General features: G+C 46.6%; 1 protein-coding gene and 1 long non-coding RNA gene across 2 annotated transcripts in view; one reads left to right on the top strand and one right to left on the bottom strand.

The window, feature by feature from the left end:
- Positions 1 to 2,723: 2,723 nt before the first annotated feature.
- LOC124019161 lies at positions 2,724 to 4,425 on the top strand. Its single transcript, XR_006835746.1, has 4 exons — positions 2,724 to 2,914; positions 3,131 to 3,215; positions 3,578 to 3,751; positions 3,981 to 4,425. It is a non-coding gene; the product is annotated as an uncharacterized LOC124019161 (long non-coding RNA).
- A 5,108-nt stretch (positions 4,426 to 9,533) lies between these two features.
- LOC124019169 (potassium voltage-gated channel subfamily B member 1-like) overlaps positions 9,534 to 27,568 on the bottom strand; it is a 77,109-nt gene continuing 59,074 nt past the window's right edge. Inside the window, exons 3-4 of the mRNA XM_046334560.1 lie at positions 13,080 to 13,290; positions 9,534 to 12,928 (exon numbers count right to left, since the gene is read on the bottom strand). Coding sequence (XP_046190516.1) covers positions 11,151 to 12,928; positions 13,080 to 13,290 — 1,989 coding nt within the window. The 3' untranslated portion in view covers positions 9,534 to 11,150. The remainder of the gene's footprint in view (positions 12,929 to 13,079; positions 13,291 to 27,568) is intronic.

Consider the following 27,568-nt stretch of genomic DNA (forward strand, 5'->3'; position numbering starts at 1 on the left):
TGTTTTACTCACGTTGGCTACAGTATAGACGACGTTGGCTACAGTATAGACCTCAGTATAAGAAACCGGCTTAATGTTAAAATGGTTAACAAGGGTCTGTGTCATAGTTATCTGTAACAGAGTTTACATTAGAAGCCTGGGCCCCACCATTAACAAAACTGAACCAGCAGATATGAAGTGCTTGTTAAAAACCCCTACAATATTGGCCTTATCCTTCACTTCATTAGAATCCATCATTAAATGGTCAGGAAGGTCAGAGGACACATTAGAACCTGAAACTGATTTGATTACCTCCCAGAACATGGTAGGGTTGTTTAGGTTCTCTGTGACTGCATTTAAATAGTAATCTGATTTGGACTTCCTGATCAATCCTGTACATTTGTTTCTTACATGTTGACCAGACTGGACACGTCGCTTGCGCGAGCGTCGCAAAATACATTTTACAAATCCATGTTATTCAATTATTGCACACACACTGCTCATGCGCGCCAAAGAGCATCGCGCTGCAAGTCCTGCCTCTCCCATCTCCTCATTGGTTTATAGAAGCAGGTACCCATGTGCCATCTCCTCATTGGTTATACCCACGTGGGTGATTGAAAGATGAAATGTTTTGCCGGTTGTCGTGGTAATACTATGAAAGTGTAGATGACAATCACCATATAAGTTCAAAGATGAAAAAGCCTGGAAGGAGGAGAGATGACTCGAAATGATTCTGTTGGCCGTTTTATGTGTGGATTAATTGTCGGAGTAGAGGACCTTGTGCATTTCAGGTAAAATAACAACGCAATATTTATATCCCAGGACAAATTAGCTAGCAACAGCAAGCTAGCTAAATAGGACAAATTAGCAAGCCTGCTCTGTTTTTAAAATCATAGGGAGTCGGTAGAGATTTCATGGTATCTACCGGCCCAGTGTTTGGTTGCACATTACCAGAGATCAACAATAAAAGCATAACAATATTTCTCAGTTGCCCAATGCATGAAGACTTGGTGGAGCCAGCACCATTCTCAATTAAACTTTTGACAAGTTGAGGAGACTAAATTGCTTGGTCTAAACCTAGATTGTAAACTGACATGGTCAAAATGTATTGATGCAATGGTTGCTAAAATGGGGAAATGCTCTGCTTTCTTGACATCACGATCACCCAAACATGTCCTACATGCCTTAGTTTTATCACACCTGGACTACTGCCCAGTTATATGCTCAAGCTCTGCAAAGAACGACATAGGCAAATTACTTTTGGCTCAGAATAGAGCAGCATGGCTGGCCCTTAAATGTACACATCAATCTCTCCTGGCTCAATGTAGAGGAGAGCTTGACTGCATCACTACTTGTATTTGTGAGAAGTATTGATGTGTTCAATGCACCAAACTGTCTGTTCAAACAGCTAACACACAGCCCAGTCACCCATACATACCCCAAAACACATACCACCAGGTGTCTCTTCACAGTCCCTAAGTTCAGAATAGACTCTGGGAAATGTACAGTACTACATGGAGCCATGACTACATAAAACTCTCTTCCACATCAGGTAACTCAAGCTAGCTGTAAAATCAGGTTAAAATGACATGGAAATTACACCTCACAGCACAACGTGGACTGTGAAGAGAGACACACACACACTCTAACATACAAACTCTACACACACCCACACATTGTAATATCGTATTGTTGAAATTTTGTACATTTTATATTTACAATTTGTAATAGTGAAGCAGTAGCCATTTGTAAAGTGCAGAATGTCTTGTGTGATGTATTGTTTTATTTATGATGTAGACCAGGGGTGTCAAACTCATTTTACACCTAGAGTCGCATTTGGTCTTCAACGAGATACGGAGGGCCGCACCAATTTTTGGAAATATTTCTTCGCTGTCAAAATTTGCAATAAATGATTCCCTAACCATCGTTTCAGTAATTTGTTGTGCTCCCTGACTGTCTAGCTTCGATTTTTTATTAGCTAGCGGGACACATGTATGAATGAAGAAGGTCCATTAACATTCCTACACAGTTTCGATCTGGTTTTAGTCATTTTAAAGTGTATTGAGTTTGTCCTCGCCCTGCTTGATACAGAGACAAAAAGAGAGGAACAGAAGGAGTTTGAGAGAGAACGAGGCAGAGTTATTGCTGCTATGTATAATATGCCACTCAGATAGAAGTTAATATATAACACAAATCTTTCAACAGATAGACTACAACTATGAACTGATAATTCTGAATCATTGAATGAGTTTACTATATGTGACGCTTATCTGATGACCTGGGGAAACTACCAAAGTAACATTTGATTGCACTGTGAATATGGTCTGTGTCTTTGGAATGTCTGCGACAGTTGGAGCTGACTAGGGGTTTATTAGAGTGGTAAATGAATAGGTTCTTCAGAACTCCCAGTGTACACCAGGACAGGGCCCTTCACACTGTAGGTATGTGTGTGGAGAGAGAGGTACTGCAATCAGGTCAATGCTTGGGAATATGCCCCCCCACACACATACACACTCAGTCAGTTAGTCAGTCAGTCAGTCAGTAAGTAGCTGGGAAATGTGTATCCGAGTGGAAGCCCTGCGCTGCCGCATTGTTCACAGTATTTTTCCCTGCATGAATGGCCCTGGCCATAGGAATTTGATTAATCCACTCCTTTCACATTTTGAGGAACAAACAGCCAGGAAAACTGACAGCTTAAGCCAATGGGTAGAAAGGATGGGCTGTGCAAAGCACCCAGTTCTGTCCTCCTTCCTAGCGGTGTCCTGTGTGGTGAGTGAGTGGAGTGCATGGTCTGGCTGTGCTGAGCCCTGCAGGGCCACAGTTCGGATGAGGAGCAGGCAAGTCCTGCAGGAGGGGGAATCCTGTCCACACGTAGAGGAGCATGCCGGCTGTGCAGAGTACTGGGACCACCACCGGCAGTGCAGTAAATCACTGGGTAAGTACCACAGCCATACATACAGCCTTAGGTTGCATCTAGCTTTGGTTAGGACCTTACCCATATGCCGTTAATGGCTTCAAATAAGGTTACCTTCCCAAGTCTCCCTTGGGAAAGAAGTCTTCTGACCTCTATGATACTACCTGGTTAAACATATTGTGTGTGGGGGGGGAACTAAATCTGATGTTGTTATTATGGATGTTGTTGTCTTTGCAGTACCGGCTCTCATCACTACCGGTGACTATGGCAACGCCAGGAAGTAGAGAGACATTCCTGTTAACAATGATGATGATGTCACAGGGTGAGAGGCCCGGTTTATGTGTTTGTGTTCTTCCATGGTATTCCTGTTATCTTCAGAGAAATATGATATCTAACCCGTGTTTATGTGCGGCAGGTAGCCTAGTGGTTAGAGCGTTGGGCCAGTAACCGAAAGGTTGCCAGATCAAATCCCTGAGCTGACAAGTTAAAAACCTGATGTTCTGCCCCTGAATAAGGCAGTTAACCCACTGTTCCGAGGCTGTCATTGTAAATAAGAATGTGTTCTTAACTGACTTGCCTAGCTAAATAAAGGATAAATAAAAAATGTGAATGTGACATCTATATATGCTTTTGTTTATGTGTGCGTGCATGCCTGTGTGTTTGTGTGTGTGTATGCATATCCAGGCACTGTGTGCAGTTCCAGCTGACCTCCCTGACCCCTTGGTGCCAGCGTAGTGTGGGGCCACACACCTGCTGGATGCAGTACCTGAAGGAGGGCCACCAGGTGTGTGTGGAGTGCCAGCCTCCTGCCCTCGCTGCCGGGCAGAGACACTGCACTGGAGACGGTGAGGAGGAGAGGTAAGACAGGCTGGGCACACAAGGAGAGGAGAGTCTATAGATATGTAGTAAATATTTAAATAATGTTTACATACGAACCCAGTATTGTGTTTCTTGTTTGGAGAGTTAGATTTCAGCCACTAGGTGGCAGACTTAGTCTAGACGAGTGCCTGATAAAAACTGTCTAGTAAACAGCAGTTGTTTCTCTCTCTCTCCAACTCTCACCCCCTCCCCCCCTTCTCACTCTCAGATTTGATCTCTGTCTCCCTCCCCCCTCTCTCAGTGGCAGGCAGTGGGGAACCCCAGGTGTCGTGTTGTGTGGAGACGTGTTGGGAGACGAGACTCCTGCTCCTGTCCCACCGTTCACAGCTTCCTCTTCATATAACCCTGGACAGCTTCCTCTTCATATAACCCTGGACAGCTTCCTCTTCATATAACCCTGGACTCTTCCTCTTCATATAACCCCGGACAGCTTCCTCTTCATATAACCCCGGACAGCTTCCTCTTCATATAACCCTGGACAGCTTCCTCTTCATATAACCCTGGACATCTTCCTCTTCATATAACCCTGGACAGCTTCCTCTTCATATAACCCTGGATAGCTTCCTCTTCATATAACCCTGGACAGCTTCCTCTTCAGATAATCCTAGACATCTTCCTCTTCATAGAATCCAGGACAACCTCCTCTTCAGATAATCCTGGACATCTTCCTCTTCATAGAATCCTGGACAACCTCCTCTTCAGATAATCCTGGACATCTTCCTCTTCATAGAATCCTGGACAACCTCCTCTTCAGATAATCCTGGACATCTTCCTCTTCATAGAATCCTGGACAACCTCCTCTTCAGATAATCCTGGACATCTTCCTCTTCATAGAATCCTGGACAACCTCCTCTTCAGATAATCCTGGACATCTTCCTCTTCATAGAATCCTGGACAACCTCCTCTTCAGATAATCCTGGACAGCTTCCTATTTATTTAGCCATGGACAGCTTCCTCTTTATATAACCCTGGGTAGATTCCTTTTTATATAACCCTGGACAGCTTCCTCTTCATATAACCCTGGACAGCTTCCTCTTCATATAACCCTGGACAGCTTCCTCTTCATATAACCCTGGACAGCTTCCTCTTCATATAACCCTGGACAGCTTCATCTTCATATAACCCTGGATAGCTTCCTCTTCATATAACCCTGGACAGCTTCCTCTTCATATAACCCTGGACAGATTCCTCTTTATATAACCCTGGGTTACTGTCTACCTCCTCTTCATGGACATACAGACACAGGACAGCACAGGGATCAGGCATAATCAGAATGCCGCTCAGACAGTGTGTACATGCATATGGACCAGACTGTACCAGTATCTCCCATAAAAATTGGTATGAAACCTCTGCCAACATAGAAGTCTTGTTTATATGGGTGTTTTGGGTAATTTTGTTCTCTTCTGAAACATGCTATTGTAGATCTGCTTCTTTCCTAAGAGTATGTAACTGTCAGTTAAATTTGTCTTTGTATCACTGAAAGCTGAATACATGTCTGGAATACACTGTATCACTGAATACATGTCTGGAATACAAAACCATTAATGAATTTGATTTTATTTAACTGTCAGTCATCTAAGCGGAATGTAAAGAAAGATCTTGGGACATTGAGACACTTTTTCCAGGACAGGTAAACCAGAGTTGTGTGTGTGTTTCACAGCCAGTCACGGCTCCAAAGTTACAACATGCATTGATAGAACAACAGAACATTTATACAGAAACAACTTACAGCATAGGAAAGACAACAGGTAGAAACATTACAAAACTAACAGTAGCCTAGAGACTTACAAACAGTAGCCTAGAGACCTACAAACAGTAGCCTAGAGACCTACAAACAGTAGCCTAGAGACCTACAAACAGTAGCCTAGAGACCTACAAACAGTAGCCTAGAGACCTACAAACAGTAGCCTAGAGACATACAAACAGTAGCCTAGAGACCTACAAACAGTAGAAGAAGAGGTTTAACATACACAATTTCCCTGGAATTTGTGTATGTTACAATGACTGGTGGATTCAATTACATCTTATTCCATCATATTCTCTTCAAATTTCAAATTAAATTATATTAATTGAATTCTAATTTACCAAAGCATTTCAAATGGACCCCAACCCTGAAATCTAACACATTTCAATTGCATTTGGCTAATTCCTAATTGTACATTTTTCATAGCTTCTAAAACAAAATAAGAGAAATAAAAGAAGCCACTTGATGATGCTTTCTCATTTTACCATAACATTTAAAAATCTGTTGACACCAGGAATCCTCTTGTACAGGAACACAGTAGAAGCTAAAGGAGTGCCAGGGTTGGGAAACACTGTACTACAGGACATTTGGATGTTGGGTGACTTGGAGATGGAAGAGAGGACTGATGTAGAAAATAGTTTAAAACATACCAGTCAGCGGTCACAGTATACTAGTAAAGAAATTTGACTTGTCAGAATATTTTCCAGAGTCATCCCTTCTACCAAAACAGAAATATATAAAGGTTATAAGTAGATTATTGACCTGTATGTGTCTGAATGTCTGTCCATGACAGGATCCAGTCATTCTGTCCATCCTAGGACTCTCCTCTGGATCTTCTCTTCACAATGCTACAATTTATTTCATGTCTATTCATGAGGATTTGATTGTCATCATTCTTTAAAGAGAGAGTTTCCATGAAAAAGCGGTCCCAGACCCTCACAATATATTCTTACAGTGAAAGCATAAATTGATGTATGGTAATGTAAAACATAGGGGACAGGAACACATATCTCAATGCTCAAAACCAGAACCGAGCACGAGAAGCCAGCGCTCTACAGATGACAGCTAATTCGACCACCGGGGCAGTCAAAGGAAGGATTTGAAGGAGGATTTGAAATGCATTGTGAACACAATGAAATTAAACTTGTAACATTCTACTGTATGTTCAACCTACAGCTAAAGTCATTCATGTTAACATTGTCAAACAAAGTGAAAGTCTAGTTATATATCTCCTCTCCCTCTCTCTCTCTCTCTCTCTCTCTCTCTCTCTCTCTTTCTCTCTCTCTCTCTCTCTCTCTCTCTCTCTCTCTCTCTCTCTCTCTCTCTCACTAACATATACATACACACGCATGCACGCCACTGTGACTGTTCAGGCCTAAACATTAAATAGGCTGTGAACTACTGTCATTAAATAGACTATGAACTAGAGTGTTATGTGAAGGTAGAGATTGCCTTGAAGAGCAGAGAGAAAAACTGTAGCCAGTGACAAAGCAGTGCTCAGTATATAGGCAAATGGTCTTCCCCAGATATTACTGTAACACTAATCACTGTTGATGATAACAGGTGCAGTCTGTAAGGCTGAAAACGACATACACCCTCTAGATCATAACTATCTCGTCCAATATGAACATATGCACACACTGGAAGCAGCTCAACTTCCTCCACTAAGCAGTAACCACAGCTCTAATCACTAGCTCTCTGCTTGGCTGAGCAGCAGTCCCTTTAGAAATGATCAACACACACACTTTTTCTGAGGTTCTGCCCCTTCCACAGTCATTGCTATTCCTTTCACACCTCAGCTCCACTCACTCGGATCCAGCTCAGACAGGGACAGGAGTGATACATGTGACTCTGGGGATGCAGAATTCTCGCCTTTTCTCAGAGCGAAAGAGAGCAAAGGACAAACACATGGACGTGTAAATGGACAGTGTTGTGGATCTGTCTATGATTTCATACGATATCTACAGTATGCACTGTGATGTCTATTATTCAGATAGGATTATCATGGATATATTCAAAACTAGGATTGCATTATGCCTGTATCTGAATTACAGAACAATGCAGGGGAGCTGTGGCTTCATGAGGGATATTTATCTATATGTACATACCTGTGTACTAACTGCAATATGTTTGAGAGTTTTCAAACTGTATAAACGGATGAGAATGCATGCATTTTTATACAATCAGACTACCCACCCAAATTAGCAGAGCTATGCAGCCCTTGCATCAGCCTTGCCAGGAGAGAGCCTGTTACTATGGAAACTGGGCTGGAGCTATCGTGAAGATGTCTGCCATATAAGACCTGTGTATCAGCTGGCCTTCAATGTATGAATGTCTGTGTGAATGAATGCAGACGCACTCAAATAACTCTAGACTTGCTATTCAATCCAAACCAATAACCAGGTTTGGTTACGTAAGCTCTTCCCTTTATGAATTAATATGCTGTTCAGATAGCATTCTGGATGAATTGATGGCTTGTACCCAAGGAGTACCGCATGTAGGATCTCGCTCTCAGTCTCCCCCCTCCCAACACTCAGTCCTCCCACCCTCTCTCTCAACACTCAGTCCCCCCCACCCTCTCTCTCAACACTCAGTCCCCTCCACCCTCTCTCAACACTCTGTCCCCTCCACCCTCTCTCTCAACACTCAGTTCCCTCCCCCCTCTCTCTCAACACTCAGTCCCCTCCACCCTTTCTCTCAACACTCAGTCCCCTCCACCCTCTCTCTCAACACTCAGTCCTCTCCACCCTCTCTCTCAACATTCAGTCCCCTCCACCCTCTCTCAACACTCAGTCCCCTCCACCCTCTCTCTCAACACTCAGTTCCCTCCCCCTCTCTCTCAACACTCAGTCCCCTCCACCCTCTCTCTCAACACTCAGTCCCCTCCACCCTCTCTCAACACTCAGTCCTTTCCACCCTTTCTCTCAACACTCAGTCCCCTCCACCCTCTCTCTCAACACTCAGTCCCCTCCACCCTCTCTCAACACTCAGTCCCCTCCACCCTCTCTCTCAACACTCAGTCCCCTCCACCCTCTCTCAACACTCAGTCCTTTCCACCCTTTCTCTCAACACTCTGTCCCCTCCACCCTCTCTCTCAACACTCAGTCCCCTCCACCCTCTCTCAACACTCAGTCCCCACCACCCTCTCTCTCAACACTCAGTCCCCTCCACTCTCTCTCTCAACACTCAGTCCCCTCCACCCTCTCTCTCAACACTCAGTCCCCTCCACCCTCTCTCTCAACACTCAGTCCTCTCCTCCCTCTCTCTCAACACTCAGTCCCCTCCACCCTCTCTCAACACTCAGTCCCCTCCACCCTCTCTCTCAACACTCAGTCCTCTCCTCCCTCTCTCTCAACACTCAGTCCCCTCCACCCTCTCTCAACACTCAGTCCCCTCCACCCTCTCTCTCAACACTCAGTCCCCTCCACCCTCTCTCAACACTCAGTCCTTTCCACCCTTTCTCTCAACACTCAGTCCCCTCCACCCTCTCTCAACACTCAGTCCCCTCCACCCCTCTCTCAACACTCAGTCCCCTCCACCCTCTCTCAACACTCAGTCCCCTCCACCCTCTCTCTCAACACTCAGTCCCCTCCACCCTCTCTCAACACTCAGTCCCCTCCACCCTCTCTCTCAACACTCAGTCCCCTCCACCCTCTCTCAACACTCAGTCCCCTCCACCCTCTCTCAACACTCAGTCCCCTCCACCCTCTCTCTCAACACTCAGTCCCCTCCACCCTCTCTCAACACTCAGTCCCCACCCTCTCTCAACACTCAGTCCCCTCCACCCTCTCTCAACACTCAGTCCCCTCCACCCTCTCTCTCAACACTCAGTCCTCTCCTCCCTCTCTCTCAACACTCAGTCCCCTCCACCCTCTCTCAACACTCAGTCCCCTCCACCCTCTCTCTCAACACTCAGTCCCCTCCACCCTCTCTCTCAACACTCAGTCCCCTCCACCCTCTCTCTCAACACTCAGTCCCCTCCACCCTCTCTCAACACTCAGTCCCCTCCACCCTCTCTCTCAACACTCAGTCTCTTGATGTTGTTCAAAGGAAAATGATGATGATGCATGTTGGGGCAGCTGTGTATCAATGTTTCACTGTTTTAATATGAGCATATATCCTAAATGTTTGCTTGGATTTGGAAATATAAATTCATAAATCCATTCACCACATTCTTTATAAAATACCACAAAAATAAACAGGTTATTTTTATTTTGCACATCTCAGCATTTCGTCTGAAGCGATTATTTTGAACTCTTGTGTCTTGGTGGTATGACTAGGAGGAAGAGGCAGGCTGTTCGGTACATGAATGCCTTGGAGCAGAGCTCTCCTAAATGTGTGCTTGGTGCACAAATCTTCAGGGATGATTATGATTCCTCACTTTCATACCAAAATGTACAGATTCTTTCACCATTCCCCTCTGACTCAAACTCAGTGTAACACAAAACAACAGACAATCAAGACAAAATCACAGACAGAAATGGAAGATCAGATGTGGTACTCTACTCTCACCACGAGATAAACAAACTGTACCAAGAAGAACAAGACTCACAGACTGGTTTCCCCTAAAATAAGTCTGGATTGTATGTCAAATAACTGTCTGACAAGAAGAAATATCCCATACAGAAATACTCAAACAGATATGGTCATGACACAACAGACTAGTAAACCCAAGACTCATATAGGTAACCTCCTTTATCTATATAAAAATAAATTAATCAGGTAAGACAATCTCAAAATGTGGATACATAAATTATCCTTTAAACACACACACACACACACACACACACACACACACACACACACACACACACACACACACACACACACACACACACACACACACACACACACACACACACACACACACACACACACACACACACACACACACACACACACACACACACACACACACACACACACACACACACACACACACATATGACTAAGGCCAGGTTTGAGGCTGGGGGGGCACTAGTAAAGTAGCTTATTGGAGTCTACCGTAACTCCTCTTCTGGAATCCCTACTACAGTGTGAGCTGGGCTGGGGCTCAGGCATGAATGGGACAGTGGTCACCTGAGATAGGTAGAACTGTAGGAGAATATAGGGGATGATTGTCTTTCTATCCCTATGTTCACAACATGAATCTCTCCTTGCTCTTCCCCGCCTCCCAGTTCCCCCCTTCATCCATTCTGCCTCACCTCTTTCCTCCTACCCAATGCCCCCAACCAACAGACCATTTCCCATCCCAGCATGCTCTGCTTTGACCTTTGACCTACTCCCACATCTCCCTGTGGGGCCCCTGCTCAGATGGGTCCCTGGGAGTGCTCTGCCCAGTTTTGTGGTAGCTAGTGTACTGTGGCTAATAGGGAGGAAGAGTGGTGTTCTCAATCTATTCTACAAGTCTTTTCCCAGAGTATTCAACACCACACCACAGCCCAAACTCTACCCTGAATCTCTCTCATTTCCAGGCCCTTTCTGTTAGTTTGTACAGGGACTTGGCACAGTGTGTCTCTCTTTCCTTCCCTTTCTTTCTCTCTCTTTCTATCTCTCTACCACTTTCTCTTTCTCCACCTTCCTCACACGGCTAGTCCATGTCTCTCTGGATGTCCCTGGGTGTCCCTCTGCAGCTCAGAGGCTCTGGTCAATGGTACTAGACTTTCCTCTGTCCCCTTTGGGCCTGCGGGGCAGCTCCGGCACCAAATTGTTCTCCAAGTGGCCCCCGCTCCCCCGCGTCCCCCCATCCAGGCTGGGGAACAGGCAGTTCTGCCCCAGCATTCGCTGGGTGGTGCTTGATGCCAAGTGGTTGATGCTTCTATGGTTGTAGCCACTGCTGATGTTCCGGCTGCATTTGGGGGCACTGGAGCTGGCCAGCAGGCACTCTGAGGGGCTTGTGGCATCCGACATGTCCCTCAGGTGCTCGTCGTCATCTGTATCGGCGTCAATGTACTTACTAATGGAGGAGTCATGGAAGGTGAAGACAGTCGGGGTGGAGGTCGGGGCCGTGGTCAGGCTGGAGCTGTCCGGAGACTTGGGTGGGGTCCTGCTACTGGCCGTGGTGTAGATGGACGTCTCCGGGCTGAGCAGGGAGTGGTCAGACAGGATGGAGATGCCTGAGAGAGGATCACCGTTGCTGGGCAACCGACCTGCTCCTGGCCCCGACTCCCCTCCACTGCTCTGGTACTTCACCTTGTAGGAGTGGCTGCCACCTTTCAAAGGTTTGTTGAAGTTGTGAGTGTTGTCCGAGACTACGTTTTTTGCAGGGTTGGTGCTGACCCACCCAGAGAGGGCCGTAGCGGGGCTGATACAGGAGAAGTGGCTGGTCTCCTGGGCAAGGAGGGCCAGGCCGGAGGCTGGACTTAGAGGGTAGACACCACATGGATTCTCCTGGAAGTCTGCAGCACAGCTGATGTAGCTGTCAATACTAGACAGGCTCTTCATGTCCCCCACACCCTCTTGACCCCCTAGCATAGGGTCCCCTGGACCTCCAGGGATGGCCCCCAGCTCAATCTCATCCCTCTGTCTGCCAGCCCTGGAGCTGTTGTCTTTGGCGTTGAGGTTGGGCTGTGACTGGGTCTTGGCCATCTGGTAATACATCTCCTCCAGCTTCTGAGCGTTGAGCCCCTGAGGACTGGAGGCCCTGGCCTTGCTGGGGGAACCCATCTGGGACTCCACAGGGTTAAAGGAGTGGGCCGAGCTGGTCTCTGAGGCGTTGGCAGCCCGCTTTGGAGTCCACTTCCAGTGGCTGGGTGAGAGGTGGTTGTCTTGCGTCAGCAGCCTCTCGCTCTTTTCCACCACCACGTTCATCAGCTCGGCGCTGCGGGCAAATGCCTCCTTCATGTTCATGGAGACAATGCTCCCATTGCGTTTCGCCCTCTCCAGTGCCTCCCTACGCTTCACAGCTTTCTCTTGACGTTTCTGCTCCTTGTAGAACTCAGAGAAGTTGTTGACGATGATGGGGATGGGCAAGGCTATCACCAGCACCCCTGCAATGCAACAGAGACCCCCCACAATCTTCCCAAGCAAAGTCTTAGGGTAAATGTCCCCGTAGCCAACTGTGGTCATAGTAATGGTGGCCCACCAGAAGGAGGCAGGGATGCTTTTGAACTTGGTGTCATCCTCGTCCTTCTCGGCAAAGAAGACTAGGCTGGAGAAGATCATGATGCCCATGGCCAGGAAGAGGATGAGTAGACCCAGCTCGTTGTAACTCCTCTTCAGGGTGAAACCTAGAGACTGTAGCCCCGTGGAGTGACGTGCCAGCTTCAGAATTCTCAGGATGCGCATTATCCGGAAGATCTGAACCACCCTCCGGACGTTCTGGAACTGTAGAACACTTTTGTTGGACTCTGTCAGAAAGATTGTGATGTAATAAGGAAGGATGGCCAGCAGGTCGATCACGTTCAGGGGACCTTAAAGATAAGATAGTACTTTATTCATCCTCAGTGAAATTGGTTTGCACCAGCTAAAATATAAAACACCAATAAATACACAACAGTGGACACACAGACAGACACTAAAGGTAGCACATCTTAAATGTACATTAAAAACAGAAGTGTTCACCTTTGATGAACTTCCATTTGGTGGGGGATGAGAGGAAGCGGAGGAGGTACTCCATAGTGAACCAGGCTATACAGATGGCCTCTACGTGGGCCAGCTGGGGGTTGTCTGAGGCATGGCCAAACTCATCTGTGTCCTGCAGCTCAGGCAGGGTGTTGAGGGACAGGGCGATGGTGGAGAGGACAATGAAAAGGATGGAGATGATGGCTAGGATCTGGAGGAGAGAGAGAGAGAGAGAGAGAGAGAGAGAGAGAGAGAGAGAGAGAGAGAGAGAGAGAGGGGGTTATCATTGTGGACGATTTGCGACAAAGAGAATGAATGCGTCCCAAATGAAACCCTATTCCCTATATAGTGCACTACCAAGGGCTCATAGGGTGCCATCTGAGACTCAGGGTCATTATCAAAGACATTATCAGTGTCAATGATATACGCTATTTAGCAGATGCCTTCATACAAAGTGACTGTAAAGTACAATATGTGAGCAAGTATCAGTGGAGATGTCAGGAGATTTGATTTGATTTGGATTTCTTTTAGTCCCCATTTGGACTATCGCCCTCCAGGTCCCCTCGGAGAGTTCATCAATGAGCTTGATGCCTTGATAAGCTCCTTTCCTGAGGACGGCTCACCTCTCACAGTTCTGGGCGACTTTAACCTCCCCACGTCTACCTTTGACTCATTCCTCTCTGCCTCCTTCTTTCCACTCCTCTCCTCTTTTGACCTCACCCTCTCACCTTCCCCCCCTACTCACAAGGCAGGCAATACGCTCGACCTCATCTTTACTAGATGCTGTTTTTCCACTAACCTCATTGCAACTCCCCTCCAAGTCTCCGACCACTACCTTGTATCCTTTTCCCTCTCGCTCTCATCCAACACTTCCCACACTGCCCCTACTCGGATGGTATCGCGCCGTCCCAACCTTCGCTCTCTCTCCCCCGCTACTCTCTCCTCTTCCATCCTATCATCTCTTCCCTCTGCTCAAACCTTCTCCAACCTATCTCCTGATTCTGCCTCCTCAACCCTCCTCTCCTCCCTTTCTGCATCCTTTGACTCTCTATGTCCCCTATCTTCCAGGCCGGCTCGGTCCTCCCCTCCCGCTCCGTGGCTTGACGACTCATTGCGAGCTCACAGAACAGGGCTCCGGGCAGCCGAGCGGAAATGGAGGAAAACTCGCCTCCCTGCGGACCTGGCATCCTTTCACTCCCTCCTCTCTACATTTTCCTCCTCTGTCTCTGCTGCTAAAGCCACTTTCTACCACTCTAAATTCCAAGCATCTGCCTCTAACCCTAGGAAGCTCTTTGCCACCTTCTCCTCCCTCCTGAATCCTCCTCCCCCTCCCCCCCCTCCTCCCTCTCTGCAGATGATTTCGTCAACCATTTTGAAAAGAAGGTCGACGACATCCGATCCTCGTTTGCTAAGTCAAACGACACCGCTGGTTCTGCTCACAGTGCCCTACCCTGTGCTCTGACCTCTTTCTCCCCTCTCTCTCCAGATGAAATCTCGCGTCTTGTGACGGCCGGCCGCCCAACAACCTGCCCGCTTGACCCTATCCCCTCCTCTCTTCTCCAGACCATTTCCGGAGACCTTCTCCCTTACCTCACCTCGCTCATCAACTTATCCCTGACCGCTGGCTACGTCCCTTCCGTCTTCAAGAGAGCGAGAGTTGCACCCCTTCTGAAAAAACCTACACTCGATCCCTCCGATGTCAACAACTACAGACCAGTATCCCTTCTTTCTTTTCTCTCCAAAACTCTTGAACGTGCCGTCCTTGGTCAGCTCTCCCGCTATCTCTCTCAGAATGACCTTCTAGATCCAAATCAGTCAGGTTTCAAGACTAGTCATTCAACTGAGACTGCTCTTCTCTGTATCACGGAGGCGCTCCGCACCGCTAAAGCTAACTCTCTCTCCTCTGCTCTCATCCTTCTAGACCTATCGGCTGCCTTCGATACTGTGAACCATCAGATCCTCCTCTCCACCCTCTCCGAGTTGGGCATCTCCGGCGTGGCCCACGCTTGGATTGCGTCCTACCTGACAGGTCGCTCCTACCAGGTGGCGTGGCGAGAATCTGTCTCCTCACCATGCGCTCTCACCACTGGTGTCCCCCAGGGCTCTGTTCTAGGCCCTCTCCTATTCTCGCTATACACCAAGTCACTTGGCTCTGTCATAACCTCACATGGTCTCTCCTATCATTGCTATGCAGACGACACACAATTAATCTTCTCCTTTCCCCCTTCTGATGACCAGGTGGCGAATCGCATCTCTGCATGTCTGGCAGACATATCAGTGTGGATGACGGATCACCACCTCAAGCTGAACTTCGGCAAGACAGAGCTGCTCTTCCTCCCGGGGAAGGACTGCCCGTTCCATGATCTCGCCATCACGGTTGACAACTCCATTGTGTCCTCCTCCCAGAGCGCTAAGAACCTTGGCGTGATCCTGGACAACACCCTGTCGTTCTCAACTAACATCAAGGTGGTGGCCCGTTCCTGTAGGTTCATGCTCTACAACATCCGCAGAGTACGACCCTGCCTCACACAGGAAGCGGCGCAGGTCCTAATCCAGGCACTTGTCATCTCCCGTCTGGATTACTGCAACTCGCTGTTGGCTGGGCTCCCTGCCTGTGCCATTAAACCCCTACAACTCATCCAGAACGCCGCAGCCCGTCTAGTGTTCAACCTTCCCAAGTTCTCTCACGTCACCCCGCTCCTCCGCTCTCTCCACTGGCTTCCAGTTGAAGCTCGCATCCGCTACAAGACCATGGTGCTTGCCTACGGAGCTGTGAGGGGAACGGCACCTCAGTACCTCCAGGCTCTGATCAGGCCCTACACCCAAATAAGGGCACTGCGTTCATCCACCTCTGGCCTGCTCGCCTCCCTACCACTGAGGAAGTACAGTTCCCGCTCAGCCCAGTCAAAACTGTTCGCTGCTCTGGCTCCCCAATGGTGGAACAAACTCCCTCACGACGCCAGGACAGCGGAGTCAATCACCACCTTCCGGAGACACCTGAAACCCCACCTCTTTAAGGAATACCTAGGATAGGATAAAGTAATCCTTCTCACCCCCCCCCCCCTTAAAATATGTAGATGCACTATTGTAATGTGGCTGTTCCACTGGATGTCATAAGGTGAATGCACCAATTTGTAAGTCGCTCTGGATAAGAGCGTCTGCTAAATGACTTAAATGTAAAATGTTAAATGACTAATCTTCCAAGAGTCCTTAAACATTAAAATACAAGAAGAGGAGCCCCATGAATGGGAAAACAAACAACATACAACTTTATTGTCTAGTGTGATTTGCACATTCGCTTTTTGCTGTCGTGTGTTATTCTGAACAGATCTGCACATCTGACACATACCTAGATTCAAATGTATTGAGGACAAATTGAGAAGAGTAGTATTAAAGAAAAATTCTGAATGCATTGTAAAAATGCGTAGTCTTGAAGACAAGGTTCCTGGTTCCAATCAACCACCCTACAATAAAAAAGCTTACACAGGTTTTTGTGTGTTTGGGTAGGAGTTCAGCCTAATGAAGAGGGACTGACTTGGAACAGTTATTAATTCATGACCCACTTATCTGGCTACAATTGCCTCCTCGCTATGAATGAGCGTTAGAGTGAGAGACAATGCTTAGCCAGCAGAATGGCAACAACAATCTGACATTTCAACCAAAATATAAAAAGGTCAAACAATAGATGGAAATATCTTTGAGAGCCTGAAAAGTCGCAGAAAAATCCTAATTAATTTCGGCTCCCGAGTGGCGCAGCGGTCTAAGGCACAGCATCTCAATGCTTTAAGCATCACTACAGACACGCTGGTTCGAATCCAGGCTGTATCACAACCGGCTGTGATTGGGAGTCCCAACTGGTTCAGAGTCGTCCGGGTTTGGCCTGTGTAGGCCGTCATTGTAAATAAGAATTTGTTCTTAATTGACTTGTCAAGTTAAATAAAGGTTAAAATAAAAAATGATACATTTCATAACTGTTTTATTCGCTCTATCTAAAAGGTTGAATACAAACACATACTTTAATGTTACCCCTTCTTTGTGTTTTTTGTCATAAATAATTGTAAAAAATAATTAAAAAAACACTGAGAGTGTATATTTTAGAACAAACAAGCCTACGTAGCGGTAGCTTTGTTCAAAACGATTCCAACTGTATTCTGCTAAATGACTTAAATGTAAATGTATTCAAATTCAAATGAATTCCAATGATAATGCCCATGACAGATCCCAAGGTAACTGTTAATCTGACCTTGATGTTATCCAACAACAGCAGTGATATAACCTGGGGTTTACTGGAGTATCACTGCAGATAATCCATCTCTCCAGAGCATGTGTGAAACATGTCTGTGCCTGTGTTTGTTTATCTGTTTCTGTATACATTGTGCATTGGTGTGTGTTCGTGCGGGTGTATGGAATGTTACTTGAAAGTTAGCCACAGGCTCATTGAGGCTGGTCCAGTATGACAGTTCTAAAAGAGCCCATTGCCTTCCACATGTCACACACTCACAAAGTTGACATTTTAGTCATCTTAAGGATCTGACCCTTTTTTTCAATTATCGCCTAAAATGACATACCCAAATCTAACTGCCTGTAGCTCAGGACCTGAAGCAAGGATATGCATATTCTTGACACCATTTGAAAGGAAACACTTAGAAGTTTGTGGAAATGTGAAATTAATGTAGGAGAATATAACACATTTGATTTGGTAAATGATAATACAAAGAAAAAAACGTCTTTTTATAAATAGATATTATTTTTCATCATCTTTGAAATGCAAGAGAAAGGCCATAATGTATTATTACAGCCCAGCCATCATTTAGATTTCTGTTTAAAAAGTTGTATCAAGTCTGACAAAATGTGCCTAATTGGTTTATTGATACATTTTCAAGTTCATAACTGTGGACTCTCCTCAAACACTAGCATGGTATGCTTTCACTGAAATAGCTACTGTAAATTGGACAGTGTTGTTAGATTAACAATAAGTTAAGCTTTCTCCCCATATCAGATATGTCTATGTAATGGGAAATGTTCTTGTTACTTACAACCTCATGCTAATCACATTAGCGCAAGTTAGCTTAACTGTATATAATGAAATACTGCTACTCTATAGCCTACAACTCATCAGTATATTAGGATATACTGCTACTCTATGGCCTACAACCAGGGCTGGCCCTCCCATTAGACCTATAGCGGCACTTGAATTTGGGGCAGCATTTTGACAATTGGCTGCAGCCCTCAGGCGCCCCTGATCAGGCGCCCCTACACCACCAGTGGCAACCCAGCAACCAGCTCATAGCGTTGCTGCAGTTCCTGCCCCCATTTCATTCCCACTTCTCCCGAAGTTCACTCCCATTATCCTATGGTGATGTGTGTGTTTATATGTGATTATTCAATTGTGAAACATTAATAAAAATGAATCTGCCAATGAAATGATTGCATTGGTTTTTTATGTTTGTGTGTGACTGTAAGGACCGATGCCAGAGATGAGAAGCAGGGGCGGGATCAACATTTAACCAGGAACAGACAGGTAACAGAACAGGAACAGCGTCAGCACACGGGTAAACAAAGACAAGTGACAATTCACGCTAAAGCACGAAACAGAGCGTGGAACCAGACATATATAGGGAAGGTAATGACAGAAGTGATTGAGTCCAGGTGAGTCCAATAAACGCTGATGCGCATGACGGGGGGAAGGCAGGCATGCGTAATGATGGTGGCAGGAGTGCGTAATGCTGGGGAGCCTGGCACCCTCAAGCACCAGGGGTGAAGAGCGGGAGCAGGCGTGACAGTGACAAAAAACGATGAGTGATTAAGGCAGTAGCTTAACCTAGCCTGTTAACATGAGCTAGTTACTAATAATGGATATAATCTTTGCTCAAATTAAGCAATAGAGATTTGAAACAATTTGCTACCATATCTAAAAGACAAAAACGAATGAGAAAAGAGACAAATCTCTAAATCAAAGAAATTTGCTGCTGAAATGTATCAGTGTGCAGCAATGTCCATCAGCCGGTGTGGATGACAAGCCTCCGAGGACAGGCCATTAATTTGCGCGAGAACAACGACCCCCCCCCCCCCCCCCGTTCGCTGATTCTAGCAGCAAAGAGAGCAAACCGGAGGAGTCCGAGCCATGCACTTCCACGATGATGACAGCTCTCTGGCTGGAAAAGGACAAGTGGTTGCACTAGGCCTAGCCACACCTCCAAACAATGCCGGCAAAGACCCTACTATCTTGGACCCGGGCTCAGATTCGTCACTCCTCGTTCCCATTGACAGTGGTGGTGCTGCTGCTAAATCTGACTTCCAGACAACAACAAAAAAGAGATCCCGGTGAGTGACCACAATATATGAATGGATCTTTACGGGATATGTTAGTGCAGGCTGGGCCACATCAGGGTAAAGACTGGAATTTCCCAAGAGATGAGGGGCATCGAAAGTTACAATAGGAGGATGGTGAACAGGGAGAGAGTGGAGAGACCATTGCTTGTCTTTCTTATCAATGCAGTCTTCTGTTTTTGCTGCAAACTGTTTTAACAGTATTGCAAATCTGGAAGAATCTGTGCCACCTCCTCAGCTCACATGAGAATTCGCATGACCACCAAGTTAGTTTCCAGAGGTGGAAGGAGCTGGAGATCGGGCTCGTGTCCAAGCAAACTCTCTTGTCCCAAGCCTAACGGGCTATTGACGGAGAGACTCTCAACTGGCAGCAGGTGCTGCAGAGGCTCATAGCCCTAAAACGCGTAATGGCCACCCAGAACAATGCCTTATGTGGGACCACCGACAGGCTGAATGAGCCAAATAATGGGAACTTTCTGAAGTTTGTGGAAATCTTGGGAATCTTTGATGGAATCATGAACGAGTACTCAATAATGAGAGATTATTCAATTATCTATCACCTGTTTACATTGTATTTTTAAAATTGAAATAGACTACATCCTAATCTCTCTCTCCCCTATATCTCTCTCTGTCTCTATCAGATGATTTGATTTCAGGACCATGGACAGCTACCGAGAGTAAACATCACTGACTGCAATGCAGCACCACAGAAGAGGAAAGCGGCTTTGGGCAGAGAATAAATAAATAAATGTTGAAACTGATGTTGGACAATCAAATCCAATATGTAAATAAACAAAATTCGTTAAGGGTGGGTCATTGAAATAAAGCTTATTTTACACTGCTCCAGCAAAACGAGGCCTGCCATGCATTTATGAAAGCACTTCTTCCTGAAGCTCAAATTATCTTACTATTTTTTTTACAGTTCTACAGGAATACAAAAATATGTGTTAAAAATGTTATATACAATTGTTATCTTTATTGTAACAATTATGGGATCGTGCCATGTGTGATAACAGGAGGCATATTATGAATAAGACACTCGGTTAGTGATAGTGCATAGTGATAGCAACATTGTTTTATTTTTTTAATTTTATTTCACCTTTATTTAACCAGGTAGGCTAGTTGAGAACAAGTTCTCATTTGCAACTGCGACCTGGCCAAGATAAAGCATAGCAGTGTGAACAGACAACACAGAGTTACACATGGAATAAACAATTAACAAGTCAATAACACAGTAGAAAAAAATGGGCAGTCTATATACAATGTGTGCAAAAGGCATGAAGAGGTAGGCGAATAATACAGTTTTGCAGATTAACACTGGAGTGATAAATGATCAGATGGTCATGTACAGGTAGAGATATTGGTGTGCAAAAGAGCAGAAAAATAAATAAATAAAAACAGTATAAAAAACAGTATGGGAATGAGGTAGGTGAAAATGGGTGGGCTATTTTCCTATAGACTATGTACAGCTGCAGCGATCGGTTAGCTGCTCGGATAGCTGATGTTTGAAGTTGGTGAGGGAGATAAAAGTCTCCAACTTCAGCGATTTTTGCAATTCATTCCAGTCACAGGCAGCAGAGTACTGGAACGAAAGGCGGCCAAATGATGTGTTGGCTTTAGGGATGATCAGTGAGATACACCTGCTGGAGCGCGTGCTACGGATGGGTGTTGCCATCGTGACCAGTGAACTGAGATAAGGCGGAGCTTTACCTAGCATGGACTTGTAGATGACCTGGAGCCAGTGGGTCTGGCGACGAATATGTAGTGAGGGCCAGCCGACTAGAGCATACAAGTCGCAGTGGTGGGTGGTATAAGGTGCTTTAGTGACAAAACGGATGGCACTGTGATAGACTGCATCCAGTTTGCTGAGTAGAGTGTTGGAAGCCATTTTGTAGATGACATCGCCGAAGTCGAGGATCGGTAGGATAGTCAGTTTTACTAGGGTAAGCTTGGCAGCGTGAGTGAAGGAGGCTTTGTTGCGGAATAGAATTGAATTGATTTTCGATTGGAGATGTTTGATGTGGGTCTGGAAGGAGAGTTTGCAGTCTAGCCAGACACCTAGGTACTTACAGATGTCCACATATTCAAGGTCGGAACCATCCAGGGTGGTGATGCTAGTCGGGCATGCGGGTGCAGGCAGCGATCGGTTGAAAAGCATGCATTTGGTTTTACTCGCGTTTAAGAGCAGTTGGAGGCCACGGAAGGAGTGCTGTATGGCATTGAAGCTCGTTTGGAGGTTAGATAGCACAGTGTCCAATGACGGGCCGAAAGTATATAGAATGGTGTTGTCTGCGTAGAGGTGGATCAGGGAATCGCCCGCAGCAAGAGCAACATCATTGATATACACAGAGAAAAGATTCGGCCCGAGAATTGAACCCTGTGGCACCCCCATAGAGACTGCCAGAGGACCGGACAGCATGCCCTCCGATTTGACACACTGAACTCTGTCTGCAAAGTAATTGGTGAACCAGGCAAGGCAGTCATCCGAAAAACCGAGGCTGTTGAGTCTGCCGATAAGAATATGGTGATTGACAGAGTCGAAAGCCTTGGCGAGGTCGATGAAGACGGCTGCACAGTACTGTCTTTTATCGATGGCGGTTATGATATCGTTTAGTACCTTGAGTGTGGCTGAGGTGCACCCGTGACCAGCTCGGAAACCAGATTGCACAGCGGAGAAGGTACGGTGGGATTCGAGATGGTCAGTGACCTGTTTGTTGACTTGGCTTTCGAAGACCTTAGATAGGCAGGGCAGGATGGATATAGGTCTGTAACAGTTTGGGTCCAGGGTGTCTCCCCCTTTGAAGAGGGGGATGACTGCGGCAGCTTTCCAATCCTTGGGGATCTCAGACGATATGAAAGAGAGGTTGAACAGGCTGGTAATAGGGGTTGCGACAATGGCGGCAGATAGTTTCAGAAATAGCGGGTCCAGATTGTCAAGCCCAGCTGATTTGTACGGGTCCAGGTTTTGCAGCTCTTTCAGAACATCTGCTATCTGGATTTGGGTAAAGGAGAACCTGGAGAGGCTTGGGTGAGGAGCTACGGGGGGGGGCGGAGCTGTTGGCCGAGGTTGGAGTAACCAGGCGGAAGGCATGGCCAGCCGTTGAGAAGTGTTTATTGAAGTTTTCGATAATCATGGATTTATCGGTGGAGACCGTGTTTCCTAGCCTCAGAGCAGTGGGCAGCTGGGAGGAGGTGCTCTTGTTCTCCATGGACTTCACAGTGTCCCAGAACTTTTTGGAGTTGGAGCTACAGGATGCAAACTTCTGCCTGAAGAAGCTGGCCTTAGCTTTCCTGACTGACTGCGTGTATTGGTTCCTGACTTCCCTGAACAGTTGCATATCACGGGGGCTATTCGATGCTATTGCAGTCCGCCACAGGATGTTTTTGTGCTGGTCGAGGGCAGTCAGGTCTGGAGTGAACCAAGGGCTGTATCTGTTCTTGGTTCTGCATTTTTTGAACGGAGCATGCTTATCTAGAATGGTGAGGAAGTTACTTTTAAAGAATGACCATGCATCCTCAACTGACGGGATGAGGTCAATGTCCTTCCAGGATACCCGGGCCAGGTCGATTAGAAAGGCCTGCTCACAGAAGTGTTTTAGGGAGCGTTTGACAGTGATGATGGGTGGTCGTTTGACTGCTGCTCCGTGGCGGATACAGGCGATGAGGCAGTGATCGCTGAGATCCTGGTTGAAGACAGCAGAGGTATATTTGGAGGGCCAGTTGGTCAGGATGACGTCTATGAGGGTGCCCTTATTTACAGAGTTAGGGTTGTACCTGGTGGGTTCCTTGATGATTTGAGTGAGATTGAGGGCATCTAGCTTAGATTGTAGGACTGCCGGGGTGTTAAGCATATCCCAGTTTAGGTCACCTAACAGAACGAACTCTGAAGCTAGATGGGGGGCGATCAATTCACAAATGGTGTCCAGGGCACAGCTGGGAGCTGAGGGGGGTCGGTAGCAGGCGGCAACAGTGAGAGACTTGTTTCTGGAGAGAGTAATTTTCAAAATTAGTAGTTCAAACTGTTTGGGTATGGACCTGGAAAGTATGACATTACTTTGCAGGCTATCTCTGCAGTAGACTGCGACTCCGCCCCCTTTGGCAGTTCTATCTTGACGGAAGATGTTATAGTTGGGTATGGAAATCTCTGAATTTTTGGTGGCCTTCCTGAGCCAGGATTCAGACACGGCAAGGACATCAGGGTTAGCAGAGTGTGCTAAAGCAGTGAGTAAAACAAACTTAGGGAGGAGGCTTCTGATGTTGACATGCATAAAACCAAGACTTTTTCGATCACAGAAGTCAACAAATGAGGGTACCTCGGGACATGCGGGGCCTGGGTTTACCTCCACATCACCCGCGGAACAGAGAAGGAGTAGTATGAGGGTACGGCTAAAGGCTATCAAAACTGGTCGCCTAGAGCGTTGGGGGCAGAGGATAAGAGGAGCAGGTTTCTGGGCATGGTAGAATATATTCAGGGCATAATGCGCAGACAGGGGTATGGTGCGGTGCGGGTACAGCGGAGGTAAGCCCAGGCACTGGGTGATGATGAGAGAGGTTGTATCTGGACATGCTGGTAGTAATGGGTGATGTCACCGCATGTGTGGGGGTGGGACAAGGGAGGTAACAGGGGTATGCAGAGTGGATCTAGGGGCTCCATTGTGAACTAAAACAATGATAACTAACCTGAACAACAGTATACAAGGCATATTGACATTTGAGAGAGACATACAGCGAGGCATACAGTAGTCACAGGTGTTGAATTGAGAAAGCTAGCTAAAAACAGTGGGCGAGGCTAATCAGCTAGCACAACAAACAGCAGGTAAAATGGCGTTGACTAGGCAGCTGGGCCGACAGATAAAACAAACAAGCCGAGTGGAGTACCGTGATTAATGGGCAGTCCACTGTGCGTCAGCTATGTAGCCAAGAGATCAGTGTCCAGGGGGCAGCGGTGGATGGGGCAGGGGGGCTGGGCTGGCGAGTGTTATCCAGTTTTTTTTTTTTTTTTTTTTTTTAACTAACAATGACTAAATAGCTTGTAGCTAGTTAGCTGGTTAGCGTCTGGAGGTTCTTGAGTGTGTCATAAAAATAAAATTGTAACTCTCCAATGCAGGGGTTAAAATCAAATATTCCTTTCTGCCTGGTAAGGGACCTCCTATATGTGCACGTGTGCACCAACTATGGGCATAATCATAGAATAATCATAGAATTACATATATAATTGGAGCCTATTTCTTCCTACTCCAAATAATAAGTGGAAAGCTTACCTGTTTGACAGACACAATTATGCTACTCATAGATTTCGGTATAGCCAAATACAATACTGTCGCATGCACTGATTAAATACCTCCGTATCTGGGAAGGGCTTGGTGTGTTTGGTTAAAACCAGGGATTGACTTGAGTGATGGTATCACATACCCTTTGTTAAAGAAAAGGGCAAAAAGGAAATCCATTGTTTGCTTTATATTTTGAAATAAATAAATGAAACGTATCCAGATTATATCAAGCATTCTATTCCATTCGCCTAGGGCGGCAGATGGTGCAGGGCCGGAGGGTCCAGGGCGGCAGAGGGTGCAGGGCCGGAGGGTCCAGGGCGGCAGAGGGTCCAGGGCCGGAGGGTCCAGGGCGGCAGAGGGTCCAGGGCCGGAGGGTCCAGGGCGGCAGAGGGTCCAGGGCCGGAGGGTCCAGGGCGGCAGAGGGTCCAGGGCCGGAGGTTCCAGGGCGGCAGAGGGTCCAGGGCCGGACGGTCCAGGGCGGCAGAGGGTCCAGGGCCGGAGGGTCCAGGGCGGCAGAGGGTCCAGGGCCGGAGGGTCCAGGGCGGCAGAGGGTCCAGGGCCGGAGGGTCCAGGGCGGCAGAGGGTCCAGGGCCGGAGGGTCCAGGGCGGCAGAGGGTCCAGGGCCGGAGGGTCCAGGGCGGCAGAGGGTCCAGGGCCGGAGAGTCCAGGGCGGCAGAGGGTCCAGGGCCGGAGGGTCCAGGGCCGGCCCTGCCTACAAATCATCAGTCTATTAGGATACACTGCTACTCTATGGCCTACAACTCATCAGTATATTAGGCTACTAGACAACAACTTAACTCACTCTCACAATTTGCCAATTTATCTGTAGTACACACAAACACACACACACACACACACACACACACACACACACACACACACACACACACACACACACACACACACACACACACACACACACACACACACACACACACACACACACACACACACACACACACACACACACACACACACACACACACACACACACACACACACACAAACAGATGTAGAACTTGATGTTAAAAAACTAGCGAGGAGATAAGAGCCAAAACATCGCAATAGGAGTGGTTGTTAGGAAGTGATTGACAGCGAAGGCCTTGACAACGGTCTCATAATCATTTTGCCTGGCTCAGTCTCTCAGGAGGAGAAATGATGGCCAGCCAGGCCGCCTTATCTATGACCAATAAGAGACAGAGCACACTGTTGCCATAGTGTCACGGCAGATGTGAATAATCTATCTGTTTATCTTCATCTATTTATCTTCACCTCCTTCTCTCCATTCTCTACTTCTTTCAGCTTGAAATCTGGTGTTTGGATTAAATGCTCCCGGAGCAGAGAAGGTTTTTAACATCAAGCTCTACATCTGATTGTGTGTGTGTGTGTGTGTGTGTGTGTGTGTGTGTGTGTGTGTGTGTGTGTGTGTGTGTGTGTGTGTGTGTGTGTGTGTGTGTGTGTGTGTGTGTGTGTGTGTGTGTGTGTGTGTGTGTGTGTGTGTGTGTGTGTGTGTGTATATATATATGCTGGGCAGGAAGGACCAGAAGGGGTGATGGAAGGGCCGCAAGGAATGGAAATGTATTATCCTAATAAAACAGGCAGTGAGTCGCAGACTGTACGACTCTGAACTGATTTCTCCGTCTTTACAAATAGACTATGGTGACAATATCTTTCGCGAGTAAGTCAGGGGTCAATGATGACAAGCTACAGCGGTAGGGTACATAAAGGAAGTGTTCGGGAAAGAGCTCAAGACGAAATTGTATTTTGGATTAGTATTTATTACTCTTCCTGGGGTCCAGCAAAATTAAGACAGTTTATACAATTTTAAAACCATTACAATACATTCACAGATTTCACAACCCACTGTGTGCCCTCAGGCCCCTACTCCACCACTACCACATATCTAATCTACAGTACTAAAGCTGTGTATATGTATAGTGCGTGTGTGTGTGCATGCGTGCGTGCATGCGTGTGTACATCCAAGGTCCAGCCGTGCTGCCCTGTTCTGAGCCAATTGCAATTTTCCTAAGTCCTTTTTTGTGGCACCTGACCACACGACTGAACACAAGTCAAGGTGCGACAAAACTAGGGCCTGTAGGACCTGCCTTGTTGATAGTGTTGTTAAAAAGGCAAAGCATCGCTTTATTATAGACAGACTTCTACCCATCTTAGCTACTACTGCATCAATATGTTTTGACCATGACAGTTTACAATCTAGTGTTACTCCAAGCAGTTTAGTCACCTCAACTTGCTCAATTTCCAAATTATTTATTACAATATGTATCTGAGGTTTAGGGCTTAGTGAGAGTTTTGTTCCAAATACAATGTTTTTCTAAATATTTAGGGCTAACTTATTCCTTGCCACCCACTCTGAAACTAACTGCAGCTTTTTGTTGAGTGTTGCAGTCATTTCAGTCGCTGTAGTAGCTGACGTGTATAGTGTTGAGTCATCTGCATACATAGACATTCTGGCTTTACCCAAAGTCAGTGGCATGTCGTTAGTCAAAATTGAAAAAAGCAAGGGGCCTAAACAGCTACCCTGGGGAATTCCTGATTCTAACTGGATTATATTTGAGAGGCTTCCATTAAAGAACACCCTCTGTGTTCTGTTAGACAAATACCTCTTTATCCATATTATAGCAAGGGGTGTAAAGCCATAACACATACGTTTTTCCAGCAGCAGAGTATGATCGATAATGTCAAAAGCTGCACTGAAGTCTAACAAGACAGCCCCCACAATAATTGTATCATAAATTTCTCTCAGCCAATCATCAGTCATTTGTGTAAGTGCTGTGCTTGTTGAGTGTCCTTCCCTATAAGCATGCTGAAATTCTGTTGTCAATTTGTTTACTGTGAAATAGCATTGTATCTGGCCAAACACAATTTTTC

The sequence above is a fragment of the Oncorhynchus gorbuscha genome, linkage group LG03, assembly GCF_021184085.1.
Source record: "Oncorhynchus gorbuscha isolate QuinsamMale2020 ecotype Even-year linkage group LG03, OgorEven_v1.0, whole genome shotgun sequence".
Taxonomy (NCBI): Eukaryota; Metazoa; Chordata; class Actinopteri; order Salmoniformes; family Salmonidae; genus Oncorhynchus; species Oncorhynchus gorbuscha.